The sequence below is a fragment of the Xiphophorus maculatus genome, chromosome 8 (assembly GCF_002775205.1).
Source record: "Xiphophorus maculatus strain JP 163 A chromosome 8, X_maculatus-5.0-male, whole genome shotgun sequence".
Classification (NCBI taxonomy): domain Eukaryota; kingdom Metazoa; phylum Chordata; class Actinopteri; order Cyprinodontiformes; family Poeciliidae; genus Xiphophorus; species Xiphophorus maculatus.
The window spans coordinates 13,561,338-13,585,765 of record NC_036450.1 but is presented as its reverse complement, the minus strand read 5'-3'; the positions used below and the strand labels follow the sequence as shown (position 1 = coordinate 13,585,765).

The following is a 24,428-nucleotide window of genomic DNA, read 5'->3' as shown; positions in this document are numbered from 1 at the left end:
GCTGCAATTTGTTGAAATAATAATAATAATAAAAAAACTAACTGTGGCATTTTCAAAACAGCATGGAAGATTTCTTTTTTCGGGGGTAGAATAAGGCAACAAACACTCAAATTTTTAAATAACCAATTAAAAAGACTGAAAAAAAAACATTACAGTGAATGATTTAATCAAAAATAAAAATTAATGTGCACCATTACAGAATAGTGGTACGCTTATGTAATTTAAAACAGAAAAAAACACAATAGTACTCTTAACTGAATAAATCTGAGTAGTGGCACAAACAGCAGCATTTGATCACTTGCACAACATTATGTAACAAAATAACAGACGAAACCAGAACGGTCAGGACCTGAAGAGTGCATTTTGAACTTTTAAGTTTCTTTGGCAAGATTAAGACCATCAGCCAAATTTCTGCTAGACGTTTTCTTAACAAAATGTTAAGATGTAAAATGTAAAGCATCTATGTCTGTAAGAAATATTTAGGGAAATCACAAGCTACATTTTTACGTCCGCTTCCTTGCCGTTTCACTAAAGTCGGTTTTTAACATTTGTCAAATTCCCTTTTTAATGGAAGTTTTCTGGCTAAAAACAACAACAAAAAAAGCTCCCTTTGACTGTAAACAGAGCAAAGTACACCAGTGAGGACCCTTCCCCCTCCCTTTAACGAATGCTTTTAGAGTCATGGGCTTGAACTGTGTGCTGGTTTGCTCTGAAGTAACATGACAGTGGTTTTAAAATGTCCATGAAGAAAAAAAAGTTCACTGACTGAGGTGCCAAAGAGAATATAAGCCAGCGCCAGTTTGACCATTGCTACTTCACAGAAGTATACGCGCATGGCAGACGTTCAAGTGTTGAAAGGCAAACTTTGTTCTGTTCTGCTACCTGTCCTTGCATAATGATTTGAGCGAAGGTGCTCCGAAACTCATGCACAAATCCATAGAAACACATTCTGTCCACAATATGTACACAGAATAAAGAAAGAAACTGCTCCTCCTGTTTGGTTATCATCCACACTGTTTCATAGCAACATCAAGTTACTGTAAAGTAAGTAACTGTCAGTGGGACACTTTGGCTGGAAGCTGCTGCTGCCACCGAAGGCTGAGAGAAACCTCAGCTCCGTCCAGACTCAGCCTGGTCAGTGTGGGGTCAGTCCGGTAAACGATTGTGCGTGTTTGACCTGTGATTGCTGGTCCTTTCAAGGATCAGAGAGGTTTCACAGAACTTATTCACAGTCACTTTTTTAGATGTCCTTCTCCTTCTTTTGAACTTTTTGGTGGACGACTTTTAATGTTGTAAGAAAGTTTCCCAGGAAGAGGACGAGAAATGTTAGAGCCAGCATAAATATCTGAAAGCAAGGAAAGAAAACTTATTTCAATATAAAAAAAGGTTACAAAATAAACAGAAACCAAAGCTGTACTAGAAATCATTTTTAGCACTTTAAATGTCAAACTGTTACACTAAACTGAACATATAAAACATCAACTACAGTACGTTGTTCTTAAAGTAGCATTTCCCTAGAAAAAATGTTGTGCATTATTTCATGAAACAAAAAAAGACAAGATTGCGTCACCACTTGTTCGGGTTGAGATGAAAACCAACTTTCCCTTTAGTCATACACGCAAAATTTGTTTTCTCTTAAATTTTGAGCTGAATATTATTAAAATTTAAAAAAATTAAACCCTAGTCACTCGCATTGAAGTTGCAGTCATACACAAATATCACTGTGTATCGTTTAGCTTCTTTTTCAGAAAATGATTTGTATCATTTGAGATTTTCTGTCTACACTGAATATGGTAAACAAAAACATGGCCTTGTAAACATGCCAATGAGGTGACTTTACGAATAGCTATTTTTTAAATGTATTTTTGTAGAAATGTAAACAATGTTAAATCACTTCTAAATGACCAGCATCAGACTCCCTTATTAAACTCACTCCTGACCCTCATTACACATCCAATATTTTTCATCAGCTGTACCCACATGATTAGTAATCAAGTAGTGCAGCTGAAACCTGCATGGCCAATGTTTTTAATGTTTTAAGACTATCAGAGTGCATGGCTTATGAGCTGTATTATAAACCATGCATAATATTTTGCTGAGCTAATAAATCTTGGTTTTCCCGTGACAGTCAACGTGTTTATCTCCCTTTATAGTGACATTACAGTGAAGAACTAACAGTATTGGCTGCTTCAGTTCCCTTATGCGTCTTGCTTTCTGTGTTGCTGATGACAGCATGTGTTGGGAAAAGCAGCTGGAACGCTAGTGAATAAATCTTATGATGTTCAAAGCAAAGCCAGAAATGTATGAAGTAGGACAAAAACCGTTAAAAGTTTCATCAAACTGGATTTTCATTTAAAGCCCCAGAAAATATGAGTCCCATATGACGAAATTATGCTGATGTTTGACATAAAAAAATCCTTTTAAATATAGATTTTCATTTTCTTGAAACCAAGATGTGTTTTGACTGAACGACAGCATCCATCAACCCGATCCTTACCTGCCACTCCTTACAGTCATCATGTCTCGCCAAGCGAAACAGGGTCACAGAGTTGTACAGCTGCCAAAACTGCAAACAGATTAAGCATCGCCTTTTATATTGACTTTACACAGTAAAGTGGCAAGAGCAAATTTTCATTCAAAGCTTGCATTTTTAAAAAAGCCTATCAGAACAAACAATGGCTACAAATGCTAAATGTGATGTGGCATAACTCAGAATTTTATTTTAATGCATTAAATACAAGCAGAAAGGCAAGACTTGTTCGACTTACGTGGCCAAAGAATAGAAAAGGCAAAAGGAAAGTGAGCCCTCTCCACATCCACGACTGAAATCCCTCTGCAAAAGAAACCCAACTATAACCTTATCGTGCCACAGAATAATTAAGATATTATACTACTACTTTATATTTTATGCACAACAATCTGACATTGGAGATAGCTTGAAGATGCCTTACTCAAGTTTCCCAGACATCTGCATCCCAACAGAGTAAGAGCTACAGCTGTCTCCATTCTTCACCTTTACCCCAATTTTCTAGACATGCCGATGCAGATGACTCAAGGGTTCAAACGATTGAAATGACTAGCACCAAAAATAGTGTACAACTCACCCACTGTGAGGTCAAGCTGATTTCTCTCTCCCAAAGCACGCAGCCTGTATAAGCAGCCGCTCTGGTAGTAGTACTGGAGGAACTGAACAAAGCCTAGAATTGTAGAAATGATAGTAATATAATTATTGGATTATAGAAACATGATAAGGATAAACTGATTTCACAGAAAAATATATATGTAGGGAAAGAGAAAATACTACAAACACACCAATTACTGTATAACTGCTTAGAAAAATAAAAATCCAACCATTTAAGGTTTTGTACCCTGAAATTATGAGCAGGGATTATTTGAATTAAATGTTTTTCAATCTGAACCATCGCATGAGACTGATGAAAGTTACCACATAATGAGTATCAATAAGAAATAATTGTAATCACTATTGTGCAACACATTACACCGTGTTCCAAATTATTATGCAAGTGATATTTTCTCAGATTTTCTAAATGGTCAATGCAAATGATGGTCTGTATAATTTAAGTCATGAACTATTACAGTATAAATCAAATTTTACTGAACAAAGCTCCCCATGAGAACAGTATATTTTTCAAAAATAAAAAACTCAAAATGCACTGCTCCAAATTATTATTCACAGCAGATTTTCTAAACATTTTATGGATTATATTTAACTGCAAATGGTCATTCTTTGAATGTGCAGGATTAAGTGGTCACATGTACTAGAATCAAAAGCTATTTCAATCAAAAACATCTCAACAGACTGAGTTACATGTTAACATAGGACCTTCTTTAATATCACCTGCACAATTCTTGCATCCATTGAACTTGTGAGTTTATGGATAGTTTCTGCTTGAATTTCTTTGCAGGATGTCAGAATACCTTCCCAGAGCTGCTGTTTTGATATGAACTGCATTCCCCCCTCAGATCTTCTGCTTGAGGAAACTCCAAAGGTTCTCAATAGGTCAGAGGTCAGAGGAGGATGGTGACCACACCATGAGTTTCTCCCCTTTTATGCCCATAGCTGCCAATGACACAGAGGTATTCCTTGCAGCATGAGATGGTGCATTGTCATGCATGAAGATGATTTTGCTACTGAAGGTCCGGCTCTTCTTTTTGAACCATGAAAGAAAGTGATCAGTCAGAAAGTCCACATACTGTGTTGAGGTCATTTTCACACCTTCAGGGACTCTGAAGGGGCCGACCAATGATTCTGATTTCGGCCCAAAAAATGACTCCACCACCTCCTTGCTGACGTCACAACCGTGTTGGGATGTGGTGGCCATCCACCACCAATCCACTACTGCGTTCATCTGGACCATCCAGGGTTGCACAGCAGTCATCAGTGAACAAGTCTGTTTGAAAATTAATCTTCATGTACAGCTGGGCCCACTGCCACCGTTTCTGCTTGTGAGCTCTGGTTAGGGGCGGCCGAATATTAGGTTCATGCACCGCAAGCCTCTGGAGGATCCTCCACCTTGAGGTTCCAGAGGCACCAGCAGCTTCAAATACCTGTTTGCTGCTTTTTAAGGACATTTTAACAGCTGCTCTCTTAATCCAATGAATTTGTCTAACAGAAACCTTCCTCATTATGCCTTTATCTGTACAAACCCATCTTTGATCTGAATCAGCCACAAATCTCTTCACAGTACGATAACGCTTCAGTTTTCGTTAAATATCTAATGTTTTCATACCTTGTCATACGGCACTACACTATCTGATGATTTTCGTCAGCAGAGAGATCCTTTCCCTTTCCCATATTGCTTGAAACCTGTGGCCTGGTTAATAGTGTGGAACATCCTTCTTAAGTAGATTTCCTTTAATTGAGCTCACCAGACAAACTAATCAACCCAGCTCTCTGAAATTAATTATAGTGATTCAAAGAGCCCTGACACACAATACTATCTATAAATTTAATAGCACAACAAAAAATGTAATCTTTATGACACTTAAATCCAATTTGCATAATAATTTGGAACACGGTGTATATTCTCCAAGTTTGGATATGAACTTTTCAAAACAGCCTAAATTTTATTAATTTAAAGCTTATTTATCCATTTGATCAATATGTACATTGGAAGTCAGGGAAAATTTGCTTGCTTGAAGCAAATATTTGTCAACGGTTTAAATGCCCAGCAGGTGATTTTTTTATTTATTTTTTCTTGGGTATTGACTTTCACTTGTTGAATTTTCAGATGAAACCGCCCTGAAAGACAAACTCACTACTGCTACTGGCTTTGATAGAACTGTGAGAAGCTGGGAGGAGAAATACTGACTAAACAAAGAAAGTCTCATCAGTAATGTACTGATCACACTCATAACAGTAGGTTTTTTTTGTTCCAAGCATTTTTGATGGATTTTATTGAAGAAGATGGTTTATGAAAGTAAATGCTGTTAGGTATTTATAGACCAAAAATAGTCTTAAGTTTCTAGCTTTAACGTATTTAAATAACAGAACAAAATCTATCTCTCCATATGATTTCAGAATAGTGATTAGCACTGATTAGGCACAATTGGCATCACTGATCAAGAAAGCGATCTCTGATTCAAAGTCCTCGGTAGCTAAGAAAAAGAAGAAGGGACTGTTTACATGTGTTTAACTGCTCAAATCACAAAATGTAACAAGTTGAAGCTTCAAACTGAATATTTTCCAACTTTACTGTATTTTGTTTCACTTTCTGGACAGGGAAAATTTAGGAGGACCATTTGTTAAGAACGGAAATGTTTAGTCACACCCCTTCATTCAGGAAACAAGGATTTCTTTCTACAGCTGATTTATAACCCTCCACTCTGCAGGCAGTGTGCTGAACGCTGTAAAGTGAGCTAAAAGCTCACGCTGGTGCCACCAATCCTGGTTAGCTGCAAATATGCTGTCATGCTAATAAAAAAAAAAACAAACAAACATGCAAGCCATAATTATTGGTTTAAGGTGTCTTTGTTTTGCCCTTTGAATGGGACTATTTTTATCAATATGGTTTTTAAAGTTCAAACTGTAATACTGCATTTCACAAAAGAATGAAATACAGAAAACATTAAAATTATTGGTCAGATTTGCAAAGAAGTTGTGAAAACTGGAGAAAATACATAAATTTTGAAAATGATGAGTGAATTTGCATTAATAGTTGCAATCGCAGCTTTCTGGAGGGACTCATTACACCTAATAAAGTCCTGGTAGATGCTGAAATCTTTTCTTCACAACACTGTATGCTTTGCTTTCAAATATACAAACATGTAAAATAAAAAGAAAACATTAGACGAGAGAGAAAACCTTTTTGGAAAAAGCTAAAATCTGGGTAAACAAACCACAAGACTTACTCTGATAAATGGAGAACGCAAGGAACTGGTTTCGAAACATCTGATACATTTGTCCCTCGGGCCTTTGAAAACATACATTGATAAACGGAAACATATTTTAGCATTTTATGAATTTTCACCTTCATGTTACTGAATATCATGTTAAACAGGTATCTCACCAGGTAAGCATAACACCTGACAGGAAAGTGGACACATAATGGTGAGACACCCACCAGCCTTTGATCCTGAAACGGAAAAAAAGGGATGGAGAACAAAAACAGCTGCATTATTTTCAAAACCCAAATGTAGAAATCTTTATGAGATCATCATCAAAACACACCTGGAACCATTTGTGATGAGGATGCTTTCCCTTATGGTCAAAGTGCAATAGTACCAGACCAGCAAAAAGTTGAAGATTTCGTCTGTGACTCTGAAGATTGAATAATAATAAAAAAATTATTTAAGAAAACATTACAAGACTACTCTTTTAAGAGGAAGCAATACCTTACCGGTAGTTAAGAAAAAAGAGGCAGGTTATGGCTCCAAACATCAGGATTATTGTCATATAAAGCTTGAACTTCTCGTACTCGTCTTTGTAGGCAAATCTATACAAATGAAACCTGGATGAGATTGGCAAGCAGACAACATCTTCTTTTCTATCTTGGAGTCATCTCGCTTTGCATTTTCCATACTTTGCCTGATTACTGAGGAGCGTCACGTTCACGTTGCCCAGGACCAAACTCAAGTACAGCCTGAAATAAAAAACACAAAACAGGTCAGTACAGTTTCCTGGATTAAAGACAGTTCTCATATTACTGAATAACGAAAAGAACAAATACATGGAAAAAATAAACAGCACACACCCATTCTTCTTTGGCAAATAGGCTTCCATATCAAAGAAAACATTTTCTTTTTCTTTGATTTGTGATTTGATGTCTGTTATTAGTTTCAGCTGATTTTCATCACATGTCTGCGCACACCTGTGAAGACCAGAGTAAATGCTGATGAGCAAGAAAATTTTAGTGCCAGAAAAATATGTTTTTTTTAAGGCAGTAACCCAGTAACATCCATCTACACCTGTAACTGGAATCAGAATGAGAATGTGTCTTGCAATTGTATCCATATGTCATCTTTGTCATGTTTTGTGGCATTTACACCCACAAACCTCAATAATGTGCAACTGCTATCCAGTTGGATGGCGAACAGTTGCAAAGTCTTTAGTCTTTTGCAGCCTCTATTAGATTGTCTTGTATTTAGACAGACGTTTTTGGTTGAAACATTAAACAATGCGGAAAAGTTAAAGAACTATGGAGATTTTTGCGAGGCAATATAGACAGACACTTCAGTCCAAGCACATCATTAAACGAGTCTTACTGGTTTGAAACCAAACAAAAAATGTCTCTTTCCCCTAAATGCTGGCAGTACTCACTTTTTCAAGCTAAGCCTCAGGTCTCTCAAACATTTTCTCTGTTTGCTGATGGAGCTGCTGCATGTCGCCTGAAGATTGGTGAGCTCCTCCAGTTTGTGTCTGTATATTTTATGAGTTTCCTAGAGATACAATAAGCAGAAATATAAGTTACATTAAGACACTTCTACAGATGTCAAAGCGCTAACATTATTAAAAAAAATAATAAAAAATGTCAGCAGGGAACGCTTCACACTGTGAAATTTAATTTGAGCTCTGTCTGAACAAAATCCACCCATGACTCTGCATTAAGCGGTGAGATAAACACATGCCGCAGAATTCCTGCAGACAACATAAAATGCTATAGAAACGACCGCTGCCAGTAATACATTTTAGGAATGCTTTTGACAACTTAACCTAAACAAACTTGATTTTTCACATTTTAAGAACATGGTTTTGTCTTTATGTCTTGGTTCCTTATTGGTTTGCTCTTTAGGTTTTTGTATTTTAATGAAGTCCACCAAATGAAACCACATACAGATTTCTGCTGTGCAATAAAATATCCCGAGGTGTGTGTGTGATTGCACTGCCTGTGCTTTGTATCACATGACAGTTCTCTCACACTAAAGCTGTTGATGTGCACATGACCAATTTAAGGACTACATCTTACCTCAGGTCAGTCAGGAGTTTACATCTAAACAGTTGAATACTTGAGGTTACGTTGTAGAGGAAGTGGTATGATAATTACTGCCAAGGAGTGCAAGCACAGATGTGACTTATTGTAATATGTTGAATTCCTGCCTCTACAACACAATTCAAATTCAAAAATATTTTATTTTGCCAAAGGGAAATTAAATTAAACACTCATTTAGTTTAGGGTTTAATTATTAAACACTAATAACACTAAGTAGGACAGAAGTTGTAATACTTTTATTATTATTCCATTTCTAAAAACCTTTTTACAATAAAACTGTTGCCTTGTATTAGTCAACGCAAAAAATAAATGTTCATACATGTCGATGCTCTTCACCATTTGCTAAATAGACATGGTTAAACTTAAGACTAACCAGTTTGGCACTTCTGTAGCATTTCTACCTTAATATGAAAAAACACAATTTCCTTTAAAAATTCGGTTAATTGTCATTTCACGAATACATTCACCAAATTGCTTTGCCATTTCTTATGGATGCTGAATCTATGACTACCTGACAAACAGGTCACAGTTCACTGGCCGGAAGGTCTTTGTGTCTAACCAGGTGGTCAGCAACACAGGAGCACCACAGGGACAGTACTGTACAAACTTTTCACCATCTACACTTCAGATTTACAGTCAAAGCCCGACTTATGCCCTCTACAGAAATACTCAGATGATTCTGCAGTCGTCAGCTATGTCAGAGATGGACAAGAATCTAAGCAGAGAAAGCTGGTGGACCGCTTTGTGGCATGATATGGAAACAATCACCTTATCTCGAATGTGAACAAAACAAAGGAGATGACTGTAGATTTCAGAAGAAACAGGGTTAGATCAAACCATTTTTCCATCAAGGAAGAAGTGGAGGTGGTTGACAAATATAAATATCTCGGTGTTCACCTGGACAACAGACTGTAGGGGAGACGCAACAGTGAAGCCGTCTATAAGACGGGTCAGAGTAGATTGTTCTTGTTCAGGAAGCTAAGATTTTGTTGTTGAGAGCATCATCTGCTCTGCCACCATCTTTTGGAGCAGAGATGGTGCCCCAAAAGATCAGAACCAGGGACCTAAAAGTGCTCAACAATCTGATAAAGAAGGCTGGTTTTGTTCTGTGGAAACTCTTGAGATGATAATGCAAATAAATATTTTTCATAAAATCAAGAACATTATGGACAACCCTGACCATCCTCTGAGGCTGTCTTAGAAAAACAAAATGTCTTCAGTCAGAGGCTTCTTCAAATTCACTGTGATACAAACTGCTACAGGTGATCTTTCCTGCCAACGCCCATCACTATCTACAATAAATCTTTGAAGTATTTAAATTAATAAGAGATACAACAACATTTAATTTCCCTCTGGGATCAATAAAGCATTTTTGAATTGAAAAGCACACAGGTTTCCAATTCAACAAGTTTGACATATGGTAAGGCAATAATGACGGGATCTTTTTAGCAAAGAGGACTCATTTATTTAAAGTAGTGCAAAACATGATCATATTAGGGAATAAGGAGGCACTACCTGAAGAAGAAGCAGGATTTAAAGAAATAGATAAGTTATGTCTCTTTCCTTCACATCTGTGATACTGCCAGTGTCTGTGACATTGAATTGTTTTGATTTTTTTTAATGCGTTCTCTACTGATCATGCACCTGAACAAGTTTATTCAAGACTACAATAGAGTCTGAAAGAAGAATACTTAGCAGTAGCATTCATCATGGAAATCCCTTAAAAGCTGACCATCACCACCACAATTTCCATCCCTGAAGAGCAGCTCTAGATTTCCAGCTTCCATGCCATTGCAGACACACGTCCAAAGTTAACTTGACTATGATGCCTCGCCGCTCATGAGTTGTTTCAAGTTAGCCAACTGTAGCAAAGGTAAGCTAGCCTAATAACTAATGACAGAGGGTGGGAGTAAGTGGCTATTAAGAGTTTACCAAAGCGAAAACCTGAGCAAAAAAAAAAAAAACACCTTGCACGAGCTTTACGTAACTTTGGTAGCAATTGTGTAACCAACAGCAGCATAGCATGTCAGACTGAAGGCTTTAGCTGGACTATAGCTCTACTTTAGCGGTAGGGAAAAAATGTCAAGTAACCTGCAGCTAATGCTAGCTGCTACAACACAAGGATGTTGCACTACAGTCAGAGAAAATAAAGTCATAGTTGAATAAGTTCACAGCTTAGTTGGAGCGACATACAGCAGGAGCGAAGACTAAATACAGCGTTTAAGTCTCAGCCGAGAATGAATGGCGAAGAGCAAAGAACCAAAGTGCCAAAGCCCCGCTACAGTGTCTGTCAGTGACACCCGCTACATATGAAAAACACTCGATTAAGCGATTCTGGTTACCTGTAACTGTTGGTACTCCTTTTCTATTTCCTCCCATTCTGCCTCAAAAGTGGGTTTGGACATCGTGGCAGAACGAAACGTGACGGATAAGACACTTCCACCAGGTTCCACTCCGACTGGCTCGTCCTCGCTGCTCCCAAAGACTGCTCCTCCGTGTTTTAATTGTGGCGCAGAGCGCATGCGCACCCCCAACGATTAAGCAGTGTAGCTGAACCGCAGCTGAACCCGCTAAAAGTCAACAAACACTTCCGTAATTTTTATTAAAGTTGTTAAGATATTGGAAAATAACTGACAGGTTTAATTACAAATTATTTTAATTTGGGGTTTTAATAAATTCGTTATCCACCAATCACAGTGCACTTTACTGTTGCTATGATACACCAAACAGTTTTTTGTTCTGCGGAAGAAGTTAATATAGCTTGTGTTTTCTTGATTTTTCCAAGCGGGTTGAGTGCATTTAAGTCATCCGCTTGGATACACTGCCAAGGTACAAAATATTTTTATCTAACTTAAAATTTCTGGACGGTGTTTTACAGTGATTTATGGTTTAAGTACATGTGTCCCTACATATCGCATTAACTGACCAGATTTCTTTGTAATTATGTAGGCTACATAAGAAAAAATATAGCTCCAAAAATATTTAGTTATAAACTAATTTGACTAAAATTTTCTCTGATCATATTGTTTTTGATAGAACGATAAGGCCCATTTTGCTTGAGAACGTTATTCAGTAATGAAAACAAGGGTAGTAGTAGTATGAAGGTTTGGTAATTTTGCTCATTTTTGCTGCATGTTTATTAGAATGTTCTGCAGTAATATAATAGTCAACGATGAAAATAACTAATATATTTCTTTAAACAAAATCTCAAGAGAATTGCAAAAGAAAAATAATGTTACATAAAATCCAAGTTCTGACATTGATTTTGATGTACAGATTTTAAAGGGATAGTTCAGATATTTTTAAGTGGAGTTCTGTGAAGTTATTATCGGTAAACCCCCCCCCCCCACTTTGATAGAAAAAATGTCATACTGCAGCAAGTTTGTAGAACACCGTATAAATCCTCAGAGCTGTGAAGGTTAACTGCTAGTCATATGGGCCTCTACTTTAGCTGATTTTTGCACATATACTTTTATTTTTTCACGAGAATGTTAAGTTTGTGGTTGTTTTCTCATCTGGACTCCTTCTGTATCACTACATTAAAGTTACATTGGTTGAAGTTGCGGACTGTATTAATGGCTTCCTCAGCTGTGATTCTTCTCTCTATTCTACATAGTGGACCGTACTTATGGATTTTGCTACCAACTGTAATCTTTTTAAATAGATGTTTTCTTGTTTTTTTAACTGTAGAAATTACCCCAGTTGACTGCTTTGGTGGGTCTCTGTTTTAGCTGATGTTTGCACATGTAAATTTATTTTTTTCACAAGAGTGTTGCTAAATGCTCAGGTGGATTGATATTCTTTGGAGTCGTAACATACTGTAGATGTTGCTTGGCTGAAACAACTGCAGCAGGCCTAATAACATTCTCTTGTAAAAGTCTGTACTGTTATTGCTAACTTAGCACTGTGTCTCAGGTAAATTGTACTGTAAAGATTTCAGTACTCTGAAGATTTCAATATATCTCTATTCAAGAGAACTTCACAAAAACTCTGAATTATCCCTTTCCGTGAGCCACAAGTGTAAGAACCTTTCTGGCATCCCACTGTTTTGAAACTGTTCTGTAGAGAGCATAAACTTCAGATTTTCTGAAGCTGATGATCATTTTAAAAAGCAAAAACACTTAGTCTGGAAATCAATGGGCAGTGAGTGAACATACCATTTTAAATGTTTAAAATATTTTATTTCTTCTCACAGGATTCCCACCACATCTTTCCAGTCATGCCAATTTATAAACCATTTAGAAAAACTCTTCCACCTTCAGTACAGAAGGATAAAGATTCCCAGAAATGTGGACTGCGGCACACAGTTTACTCAGTCTGTGGAAATGAATACACTGGAGAGTGGCTAGAGAACCAGAAGCATGGTTAGATAACACTTCTTATTTACCACAACAAAACTTACCAATATTAAGTTAGCCAATATTAAACCAAACACTCTGCAAGATGAAATTTTAGATGACTGACTTTTTGAAAACTTTGTCAAGGCAACGGAATTCAGGTTTGGAAGAAAGCTGGTGCCATTTATCATGGGGAGTGGAAATACGGAAAACGTGATGGTTATGGCACCTACAGTGTACAAATCCCGGAAACAAAGGAGTACACAAGGAAGTATTGTGGTCAATGGAAAAATGGAAAGAAGCATGTATGCTTTATTTATTATCTTCATATTGGACTTTGAAACACACATACCCAGACAGTGACATGTATTTTTCTATCATTTTAGGGATATGGGACATATTTCTTTGACAGCTCAGCAGTGTATGAGGGGGAGTGGGCAGATGACCAACACAATGGCTGGGGAAGGATGTACTACGAAAACGGAGATATTTATGAAGGAGAGTGGCTGAACCATAAGAATCACGGCCGAGGAATTATTAGATTTTGTAAGAGAATATTTCTTCCCATAATTGCAAATGAAAAACGTTTGGGCTCCAATATGTCTAATTGAGTTTTTTTTTTTTTTTTACCAATTTCTCCTGTAGCCAATGGAAACTGGTACGAGGGCTCGTGGCGAGATGGGAAGAGGAACGGTGATGGAAAGTTTTATTACTCTGACAAAGGCCTGCTTTATGAAGGCTTTTGGGTGGATGGGATAGCAAAATGTGGGACACTTGTAGATGTTGGAAGGGAATCAGCACCATCACCACCTGAGTTTCCATTTCCAAAGGTATGTGACTATTTACAGTTATGACTGTATTGAAACCCATTCACTTCCACACTCATTTTATCAGGCAAACAGAACACATGCTTCAAACTCTGAGATGTATAAGATACACACATCTTTAGGAAAATAAGCCAAAGCAGTAAGCCTCAAAAATGCTGCATATGCAACAGTGGTGTGGCTTGTTTCTTTAAAACTTGAAACCTGTCAAAATTATTTTGGCATTGTGATTGTTTTTATTTGTACGCTGGAAAATGAACACTGTGGAACACTAAAACATTATACTGATCAAAGTAAACCAATCAGAAAAGCGTCACACCTTCCCTCTTCAAATCTCAAGGGTCATATTAAAAGCCTACACCAAGGCAGCTTTCCGGGGTAAGATTTGACCTAGGTCATCTTTTTTATGCTGATAATTGCAGTGAAAACAGTGGAGGGTCAATGAATGGCCCCAGAAAACGACACTGGTTCCTGGAAAATTTGGAAACACACGTAAAAGTATTCAGTTCAGTGACACGTATTTATGTTCTTTTTCCAAGATTCAACTGGTGGACATGGAGTTGGTCTTACGGGAAGCTAGAGCAGCTTGCCAATGTCACTGTTGAAGAGCAGTAGGAGGAAAAATGGCAAGTTCCTACTTTCTCCAGTTACCAGGAAGCCAATAAAATGATGCCATCCATTTATTAAGTTCTCTCATAGTTTTCATTGAGTTTCCACTTTTTTGATAATTAATTAATGACACAGGTGTTACTATTATAATTAATAACATGAAAGAAGCCTGAGGTCTTTCGTTGTGGAGTTTGCATGTTCTCCTTGTGCATGTACACCTTCCAGTTTTATAACATGACTTTTAGGTTAATTGGATTCTCTAAATTGTCTTTAGGTATGAATATGTGTGTGTTGCCCTCCGATGAACCGGCGAGCTGTCCAGGATGTATGCCCCCTCTTGCCCAGTGGCAGCTGGAGGTGTGACCCTTCAAAGATCAGCGAGTGTAGACAATGAATAATTTGATTTGCTTATTTGTTGTCTTCAGAAGCTATAATATGTTCAATTAAATTTATTAAGCATATTTAGAAATCCAAAAGTTCCTTCAGTCAGCCTAAAAAAGGTGGCTCTCATCTCTCCCATGTCCAACCACTGACATCCTTACATTTGCAATTATCTGGATATGCTAACATAAGTAATAATTCATTCAAAACAGACTGATTTAACTGTTGAAAACAAAACAGTCAAGTGAGAATAAACACTATTGATCCCTGCAGGTCTGTAGTGAATGTACAGTAAAAGTTGCATGCTGATCAGGATGACTGTAGAATGTGTAATAAAACCATGACAAGATAAGTATATAAATTGGTTTGTTTAAATGCAGGTATCCTGATTACTATGTCTTCATAAGCTGTAATTTACAAGGATAAAAATTAAAGATGACATGTGTTGGACATCTAAACTTAAAGTCCCATTTAGTTAAAAAGTGTTTATTAAAACACAACACGTGTCAGCACTCTATTAATACTGTAAGGTTGGCAGCTTAGTAGTCAACACATACAGCAAACTGCTCAAAACAGCCAGGACAGTAGATTTCTTTAAATACACTAAAAGTTCAAAGGCTATGTTTCACAATCACAGATGTGCAATAACTGATAAACATTATGTGCTTTTGACTAAATGATAAATAAATGCAGCAGGCAACAGAAATAAGTCCAGGCATGATATGTCTGACGTAATGAGTAGAGCTGTTATCAAGCACACCACTTTTGGTCTAGAGACACATAAACCAATAACACGTACAATGTGTAATTCCTCAGCAGGTCAAACTTCAAAGTATATATATATATTTTAAAAATCAGATAAAGGTTTTAACCAGGAAACAAATGATGGGTGGATCTCTGATAACCAGTGGTAATATTAGGCTACAATCACATTAAAAACTTTGTGATTTCCAGCTACATGCATTATGGCGCATGAGATCACAGTAAGATAAAGTGTGTTTAAAAAAAAAATTAGGGTAAAAAAGGGAAAACTTTCAAATGGTGATAGATTTTTCTTGTAAAAATGTAAATCCTAAATTTCTGCCCTCTCAGGAAGTTCCAATACAGATCGGGGGATTTGTCTATGGGAACTGGGAGCTTGGCGATTGTAAGATTGAAGATTCCCCTCTGTTGTCGAGCTCGTTCTGAAGCCTGGTGAGGTTAGACAGCTCCTCCAGCTCCTGAAACTGTCTGTCAGTCTTGTGGCTGACCAGCGAGCGATAAAAATGCACTGCAAAGACTATGAAGATTAAACCAAACGGGACCATGATAGAGGTTGAGGTAATAGCAGCAGCCACACCAGAGGAGACGGTGCTGTTGTTGGATTGGTCGGGCTTAATGGGCAGAAATTTGACCCAGCAGAGCAGAACCACCTCGGCGAGGAAGAGCAAAGTCCCAATCACAGTTGAAAAAGCCCACGCCAGCTCAATGTGTCTGTGCATCCGCTCATGTGGAGACTCCTTCACAGAGTTGAGGTTGTGGACGTTGCTGACCGCCTCTATGTTAGGCAGAATGCAGGTGCTGACCATCAGAGCAAACAGGTGAACAGCAACAAGCACGGTGGTGCAGGCACTGAAGGCGATGAGGAGAGCAGGTGGGTATGGATATTTGTTGTCGAGCTGCACCTCCACCATCGCGACCTAACAGGAAAGGAAAAACAAAATGTCATGTGATAAGTTCATCTACAAGGGACTAGAAATTAACATATGAAGTTGATTGTACCATGGCAAATCCGGAGAGCAAAGCTGATGTCCGACTTGAAGCTTTCAGTTTGGCTCGACTGAGGTACAGCTTCCTCCAAGACAGGGCTTGCAGTGAATGCTCGTTCAGACTCATGTTGCCCTAATTATCACAACACCGGGCGAGCGGCGCAACTGTGTGGGAAACCTTGCGCCACAAAACTAAAAGGAGTGCACAACTACGTCCCCTCAGGAAGCATTTAAGCTCGTCGGCTGACTGTAACTGCGGAAGCTATTTTTTTCCACCTACAGTCTTTCTTCAGCGTGCTGATCTGCTTTGCACCTTAAATTACCCACAAGTCTACGCGCGACGAGGGCAACATCCGCAAGTAAATAGTGACGGGAATTTCGAATCTTTTCCGAGATCCGAATCTTTTGGCTCAATTAATTAAAATCAGTTGATTAACAACTCTGAACTTAAAAAAACCTCAGTAAATTAGAATATGGTAGGGGAAAAAAATTATTTAAGTGATTTCAATGATTTTGACTCAAAGTAAATGATACCCCAGGGTTAGTTTCTCAGAAAATTGCCATATTTTCATAATACCAGTCTCCACATTGACGCTAAGGGTGAGCTACAAAATCTCATTGCTAAACAAACTAGTTGTTTGCAGAATACTGCATTCTTAATGTAAAGTTCAGTGGAAGGAAATAGTGTGGTAATTCGGACAACTACCTTAAGGAAATTGTGACGTAAAAGTCATTCAAGAGCTTGAATAAAATTCACAAGTTGAACTTATGTTGTATTTGTGGACATGTGCAGACATGCATTTGTAGAATGAAAATCCAGTCCAAAGTATCAAACTAAAAGTTTAGACTTTCGCAATATGCTGGATGTTGGAGAAATGTGAAAAGTTTATTGCTAGATAAAAACATCTAAACATTAAACTCAACAAACAGCAACACATGGCAAAATTGTATAATATGAGTTTCTTCTGGGACTTAATTTCAGTATGTCAGGATAATCAGAAGGAGTCTGTAGCTTCCGTCAACATTCTGTTGTGCATATGAAGTAAACACATTAATAAAAAAATAAAGCAACTCTCAGACAGGAGTCAGCTCCTAATGTTCACAAAAATGACTTGGTACATCAAGTCTGTTTGGTCATTGCAAACACATCACTTTGAACTGCATTTGTTTAGGAAAGAGTTTAGCAACAAACATCATATAAAGGCTTAACTGTAGCTGTGAAAGATGAAAAGCTCAGATCTCTGAAAAAAAAGTGCCTCAGAAAGTCAGGTAGCACACACACATAAATTTATAAAACTTTGTTGAGGTGAAACATGAAAATATTTCTTCCACTTTTAACTTAAACTAGATTGACTTTGTTTTGGCATTGCAAGTACTGTGTGGTATGGAAATGAGGTGATATATAGCCACAAATGCACTACTCTAAAATTTGCAAAGCAAATATCTTACACTATGTTCTGTCATAGAGGATTTGGGACATGTTAGTTTAAAGTAAAATAAAACAAAATAAAACTAACCCATCCTTAGGAAAAGAGATGCAGACCAAAATCAGAAATGTAATAATTTCAGATTCAGTAATATCTCACTAATCCAAAAGGGAAACGAGTTTAAAAAAAAAGGAATTTAAATGATTACAAAATGTTAGTATATTTCTTGATACGACACAACTTTGTTTAGAACGAACAAAATGTTTTATTATCACCATCTAATAAAAACAACAACAACCAAGGTGTTATTTTAGGTGCCTGCAGTTCTACTCATCTATGTATGAAAAACATTTTAAAATAATCTTAAAGTCTGTTCATTTAAAGGTGGTTAATTAAACTACACGCGTCCTCTAAAGACGGAAGTAGCTTTTATGCGTTGTAAGCCGATGTTATGTAATGAATGTTTGTGGTTTGTAAAAACAGTGGAAAGCAGCGGAGTGACATGCCATGACGTTGTCCAACAATGTTTTGGTTCCTGACCATGACGTAAGACACAAAAACATGGTTCCCTTGTTTTGAAGCGTAAAAGGGTGCTAAGTGCCTCCTTAACTTTACTACGCATGAGGATGCTTCCCCGAAACTGAGAGGCTGGAAAACGACCCGAAGAGACGATGGCCCAGTCCGTGGAGACGTGTGCTGAAACTGGACGGAGGCTGGTGCGTAGCATCCGCCGCGTTAACGTTAGCTTGTGAGAAGAGAGACTGGGTTAGCTTAGCTAACGTTTGCAACTGAAAACATTGGGGGGTATTTGTCATGTCATGGAAGCTGGTAAAGTTTGAGGAAGACAATGAAAAGAACGGCCGTGTGCCGAATTGTAGAGACTACAACTTGTTTTATTTGTGTAATACTCACCAAGCATTTGGAAACATATGTAAGACAAATTGTTAAAGACGGGCGATTAACTGGAAACAATTACAGTTATCACCAGCAGCTCCTTTCTCTTTCGATGAGCGTCATTAAACGCTCGCAGCGCGAGAAGTCACATTTTGCGATTGTGCTGCTATGGTAACCGAAGTGGCGCTACAAAAACTGAAATATTTTTACGCTTTAAAGTTAAGACACTAAATGAACGTTCAGTGACTCTTTACTATTTTTTAGTAGCCATCTGTGGAGAAGCGTGGGCCTTTTTAGGGATAAGCCAGTGGGCTTTTCACGCGTGTCTGTTTTTGTCATGTAAATAATGGCATTTTTCAATGGCAGCGCTCCATCTGCCGGAGGATGTACGACGAGAACGAGGATCTGTCTGACGTTGAAGAAATTGTAAACATTAGAGGTTTCAGCGTGGAGGAAAAGCTTGCCAGTGACTGCTATAATTCAGAGTTTGTTCACTTAATGGAGGGCAGAGGTAAAAATTATGTCGTACAACTTTATTATTCACTTGCAACAAAGTAAATGACCATTTGAATGGCAAAATATTGTCTTTACATCAATAAATATATGAAGAGATACCTACATGATTTGGAGTAAAACTGACAATATCCTGTCTTGCAGACTTCACTTATGAATATGTGCAAAGGGAGGCCCTCAGGATACCACTTATTTTTAAAGAGAAAGATGAATTAGGGATCAGGTAAGAAGTTTTCTACACAAAACTGCAATTTTGTTAATACTGAGGTTCTTTTCACTTTCTCTTAAAGTGCTTAATTAAACTATTATTAACTGGACCACAATACACTTGCAGTAATTATTTAAAGTTGTTCAAATTCAAATAACATAACTCATTAAATATAAACAGATAATTTTAAAATAACTAAGGTGTATTTATATTTGCATTTGTAGTTATGCAGATTTTTCCAGTTGAAAAACAAACAAAATCTCAGCAGCATTATTGAGTATTTGTGTTCTTGTGCTTATTTCTTTTGAAATGACTGCTGCAGTATAGACGTGAAGATCTAAATTCTGTCTCATTGTCAAACATGTTTCTGTGATAAGATCTGTTTTTATATTTTTACCATGTTTTTTTTTTTTTTGCAGAATGCCTGACTCTGAATTTACAGTCAGTGAAATAAAAGGATTAGTTGGTAAGCAGAGTGCCACAAATACCAACATATTCATACAGTATTAACAGATATCATGTTATATAATTTTACAATTTTTAAGTATAACACAGAGATGAAAACTTATACAGGTCTCTGAACTGTGATAAGCTGTAGAACAATTCCCCCTCACTGCTATGATTGTGATATTTAATTTTTTGCCATTCTCTTTTTAGTTTTTATCTTTACCTACAAATACATGATTACTTTAATTTTGAATAAATCAGCCCCATCTAGTGGGGACTCCTGTGAATGACACTTTGAGGAGCCCCTGAAGTGATTCAAATTGGAGCAGATATACAGTACCCTCAACACACCTCTAGTAAAGATATGTAGAAGTGTTAATTACTTTTTTTTCCAGTTGACTAATCTCACTTTGACAAAAAGGTTTGCAGTTTTTTGAAACTGAGCTTTGGAGGTTTGACCTATTTAATCATTACTCTCAGTGTGCTCTTTTGTTTGTTCCAGTTAAAGTTGTTCTTGACTTTTTAAGTATTAATTATACTAGATATATACATGCAAATTAAGAATATCAACTACATGCTGAATTATAGCTGTAAGACACTGTCGCTTTTCATGAATTGGCATGTTTACTTCTCTTTCCCATTTTTGAAGAGTGGCTCATTGAAATCGGCCTTTGTGTCACATCATATGCACTCCTGGAAAATCTGAAGTCATGGATTACTTAATAAAAATGTTTAGATGCTATTATCAAATTAAAAATCTAAAATATAAATTAACAAAACTTCTTTGTTTTCTAGGTATTCTTTGAGATGTGAATAATTGAGGCCATGACCATTTTGTTAAAAGTAATTGCCCTTTAATTTGGGATTTTCCATCACTGAGTAAATATCTTTAAGTTGAAAGAGTGAGAACAAACTACTGCAATAAAAGCTGTGGAAATGATAATGATAAATTATCAGTATCATTGATAATGAGAATTGTCTTAATTCTGCTTCAAAATTCCAGGTTTTTTGTAAACCTTCAATAATCAAAATAAGAAAACGTAAAAGATTTTTGCCCAGATTGTAAGAAAATTACCTTTGTGGTATAATATCCTGTGTAATACCACAATTTGGAGCTTTTGTAATAAAGCCAATGATCAGTTGATTTGACCTGCTTTGTTGCAGGCAGTCGCAGGTCTGTGGATGTCATGGACGTGAGCACTCAAAAAGGCTCGGAAATGAGTATGGCTCAGTTTGTCCGTTATTACGAGACCCCAGAGGAAGAGCGCGACAAACTCTTTAATGTCATCAGCTTAGAGTTCAGCCACACTAAACTGGAGCATCTCATCAAACGGCCCACAGTGGTAGGAAATGGATGGTGATATTGTGAAAATGTTCATAGGCATTCAGAAGCCTCTATGAAGTTGACTGAAAACTTGTTACTGAGGCATAAACATTCAGTTTTAATCGTTTTTACAGGTGGATCAGGTTGACTGGGTGGACAACATGTGGCCTCCTGACCTAAAGCACAGCCAAACAGAAGCCACCAACATTATTTCAGAAATGAAGTACCCCAAAGTGCAAAGGTTAAACTTTGCTAATGTATTGATTGTAAATACTGCAAAGTATTTTCTTTACTGTTGTCCTCCTTGTTAGTTTCTTATAGTTGGAATGTGTTTTTTTCCAAGTGTAACTGTTTTTGCTGCCATCTTCTAAATAGTTAATATTTGTCTAATTTTTTAATGATATTTTTTCCCCCTAGAATTAAGTATGATCTTATTTTGTTTTCAGGTACTGTTTGATGAGTGTAAAGGGCTGTTACACAGACTTTCACATTGATTTCGGAGGAACTTCAGTTTGGTATCATGTATTCAAGGGACAAAAAGTATGTTTGTGTTTTATCTTTATACCTAAACTATATTATACTCATACTTAAACTAAGATTTTGCATCATATGGTTTAATAAATGGTAGCCCCAGGTTTTTTAATATTAGCCCAGTCCATTGCGGTAAAAGCCCAACACTTCTTTTTGTCAGGTATTCTGGCTTGTGCCTCCAACCCCACATAACCTTGCACTGTATGAGGACTGGGTCCTTTCAGGCAAGCAGAGTGACGTCTTCCTGGGAGACAGAGCTGATGGATGCCAGAGAGTGGAGTTGAAACAAGGATACACCTTCTTCATCCCATCTGGTGAGCTGACTTAGTTGTTTTTAAGGAGACAACAGGAAGAAGTTAGATACCAGATTAATTAAGGACACAAAGCCTTTCACGGTTACTTTGCAGTAAATGCAGAGTTCCTAGGGAAGTTGGAGAAGTCTTTAAAAGTTTGGGATTTAATTTGAATAGTAGTGAATCCTTATAGTCATGGTGTTTGCGGTTTACATATTTAAAGCCTGACCACTGTAAAATGGTAAATTGTGTATTTGTAGTTTAAAAACAGGCAAGAAAGAGTGAGATATTTAGAAATTTTATGAGTTTGGAAAAGTATGCCTTTTGTTAAAAAAAAAAAAAAAAAAGTTGTAGCAACCCTGTCCAATCATGAGTTTGGACAAATGTTGCCTTCCCTATTGTTTTGATTGTTTTTTTGTTTTTTGTAATTTAAGGTTGGATCCATGCCGTTTACACTCCTGTAGACACTCTAGTTTTTGGAGGGAACATTCTGCACAGCTTTAACATCCCCATGCAGTTCACTATCCACGAGATAGAAAACAGGACAAAGGTAGGAGTCTTCATGCTGGAAAGCATGGCAATAAACCGACCTGCACAGGAAACTCTGCAATAGATTCATCTCAGTAAAAAGAAACATTTTGAGTTTATTTTACACTGCAAAAAAGAACTGCTGTCTCCTGTTTACTGGCTTCTCCACAAGAAATTTAAACAGAATAGTTTCAAGCATTCAAGAAAAGAAATCACATGAAGACTTTCACCCGAATTCCCCAAGAGCTGTTCTGTCTCCTGTATCAGGATGCAACATAATGTGTTATTTCTATACATGTCCATGTATAAAAACAACATTTTGTATCTGACATCTCTGATAACCTTCACAAAAAAAAAGCGACTTTGTAAAATGTTAGCAGTGTATAGCCAGTCTGAGTTTATGTAAGTATAAATTCCTTTTTCCTCTCCTTAGGTTCATTCCAAATTCCGCTTCCCATTTTACTACGAGATGTGCTGGTACGTCCTGGAGCGATACCTGCACTGCCTGACCAAAAAGTCCTACTTTACTCACGAGATCCATAAAGAGTCTGTCGGTAAGAACTATTTCTTTACTACACCAAAGAAATAGAAAAATACAAAACATATGATTCAATGATATATAAACTGCCAAAAGCATGATTTTCATAGAACATATAAAGAAAGCTGGAATTCAAAACCTCTAACCTGTTTAGAGGATTTTTATCACACAGACTGAATACTAGCAGCTGGACTTTTTCTCATTATGTAAAGTGGAATCCACCAAGCAGGAAATCCTGCAGAAAAGAGGCTCTGCATCAAGTTGGAGTTTAATTTTAATTAAAAGAGAGGCTATCACGTCATTCTGCTTTTGAATTTGATGCCTGAAGTTGATTTTATTTTATTTTTGAAATAAATTGCTGTTGTCACAGTTATTGCCACATAGAATAGTTCTTTTCCTTAATAAATTTAAATCAACAAGGGAAAACCCATTGTCTTTACTTTATATTTGTCAATTATCTGAAAGATTTAGTTGTGGAGGTGGGAAGCATCTTTGCAAGGTGAAGTAAAAACAAAACCTTACTCATTTTTAGTGAAGTTTGACACGTTCTCGACAAGCGGTATTATTACCTCTGCTTACTTCTAGACTATGAGACAAAGATAAAAACAGAGAGTCCGTCGTCAGACTCCAGGGGCCAGGACATGAATGAGGACTCCTGTGGACCTCTAGTTACTGACGGCAACGGCGAAAAAACTGAAAGACCTTCTGGAGATGGCCCTTGCTCGCCTGACATCATCAAGGGCTCACTGCTCAAAGCTGCTTTATCTGTCGATTCGGAGGACAGCTGTAATCCTTGCTCAGCCTCTCTAGACTTCCCCAAAACCCCCTCGGATTCTCCAGGTTCTGAGGCTCAGAGCAAGTGGACTCACCTGACACAGCATGAGCTGATCGGGCTCAGGACACTGGTGGAGAAACTGGAATCACTCCCTGAGAATAAAAAATGTGTTCCGGTGGGAATAGAGAGCCCTCAGGCCCTCCTAGATGACATCAAGGTAGAAAAAACCCAAAACAAAACAAGAAAACCACTGAAACAATTACAGGAGTAGACATAAGACGGTTTGTTTTCCTCTTTGGCTGTTTAGGTTGTCCTGAAGGAACATGCTGATGATGACCCAAAATTAGCAATCACCGGGGTTCCTGTTGTGTTATGGCCTAAGAAAGTGTTAAAGGTAAGCAAAACAAACCAAATTTTGCAGAGAGTTTTAATTTTCTATTACATTGTTTCAGCCCTCTTTTACAGACGAATGAGCTGCAGGACGATGAACTTTGCAAAGTGGGAGTCAGTTTATGATGTTCTGGAAAATATTTTAAGTTCCGGTGTTCATCTGACTTTTCTTGGCTTAAAGATAATGGCTAAATGAAGATAATAATGTATG

The 24,428-nt window shown here is 37.3% G+C and overlaps 4 protein-coding genes across 6 annotated transcripts in view; 2 read left to right on the top strand and 2 right to left on the bottom strand.

Annotated features, from left to right (window-relative positions):
- Positions 1–68: 68 nt before the first annotated feature.
- On the bottom strand, positions 69–10,946 carry LOC102224973 (transmembrane protein 120B-like). Its single transcript, XM_005812818.3, has 12 exons — positions 10,793–10,946; positions 7,781–7,899; positions 7,215–7,331; positions 7,044–7,103; positions 6,861–6,956; positions 6,692–6,781; positions 6,531–6,596; positions 6,373–6,434; positions 3,105–3,197; positions 2,769–2,833; positions 2,498–2,566; positions 69–1,345 (listed from the first exon to the last, which is right to left on the bottom strand). Exons 1-12 carry the CDS (start codon positions 10,853–10,855, stop codon positions 1,241–1,243), a joined length of 1,005 nt encoding a protein of 334 aa, XP_005812875.3. The 5' UTR covers positions 10,856–10,946; the 3' UTR covers positions 69–1,240.
- Positions 10,947–11,180: 234 nt separating this feature from the next.
- Positions 11,181–14,298, top strand: morn3 (MORN repeat containing 3). The gene is made up of 6 exons (XM_005812805.2): positions 11,181–11,279; positions 12,646–12,814; positions 12,935–13,092; positions 13,174–13,333; positions 13,433–13,617; positions 14,151–14,298. The coding sequence occupies exons 2-6, from the start codon at positions 12,670–12,672 to the stop codon at positions 14,214–14,216; spliced, it is 714 nt and encodes a 237-aa protein (XP_005812862.1). The 5' UTR covers positions 11,181–11,279; positions 12,646–12,669; the 3' UTR covers positions 14,217–14,298.
- A 768-nt stretch (positions 14,299–15,066) lies between these two features.
- On the bottom strand, positions 15,067–17,555 carry orai1 (ORAI calcium release-activated calcium modulator 1). Its single transcript, XM_005812804.3, has 2 exons — positions 16,363–17,555; positions 15,067–16,280 (listed from the first exon to the last, which is right to left on the bottom strand). Exons 1-2 carry the CDS (start codon positions 16,474–16,476, stop codon positions 15,723–15,725), a joined length of 672 nt encoding a protein of 223 aa, XP_005812861.1. The 5' UTR covers positions 16,477–17,555; the 3' UTR covers positions 15,067–15,722.
- A 173-nt stretch (positions 17,556–17,728) lies between these two features.
- LOC102224704 (lysine-specific demethylase 2B-like) overlaps positions 17,729–24,428 on the top strand; it is a 22,930-nt gene continuing 16,230 nt past the window's right edge. For 2 of the 3 annotated variants that reach the window (XM_023338885.1, XM_023338883.1), the window contains exons 1-12: positions 17,729–18,492; positions 19,037–19,181; positions 19,328–19,406; positions 19,811–19,857; positions 21,003–21,181; positions 21,297–21,403; positions 21,609–21,702; positions 21,854–22,007; positions 22,421–22,536; positions 22,948–23,068; positions 23,638–24,044; positions 24,135–24,221. In XM_023338885.1, coding sequence (XP_023194653.1) covers positions 18,448–18,492; positions 19,037–19,181; positions 19,328–19,406; positions 19,811–19,857; positions 21,003–21,181; positions 21,297–21,403; positions 21,609–21,702; positions 21,854–22,007; positions 22,421–22,536; positions 22,948–23,068; positions 23,638–24,044; positions 24,135–24,221 — 1,581 coding nt within the window. In that variant the 5' untranslated portion in view covers positions 17,729–18,447. The remainder of the gene's footprint in view (positions 18,493–19,036; positions 19,182–19,327; positions 19,407–19,810; positions 19,858–21,002; positions 21,182–21,296; positions 21,404–21,608; positions 21,703–21,853; positions 22,008–22,420; positions 22,537–22,947; positions 23,069–23,637; positions 24,045–24,134; positions 24,222–24,428) is intronic. The other variant, XM_023338884.1, reaches the window with a different exon arrangement.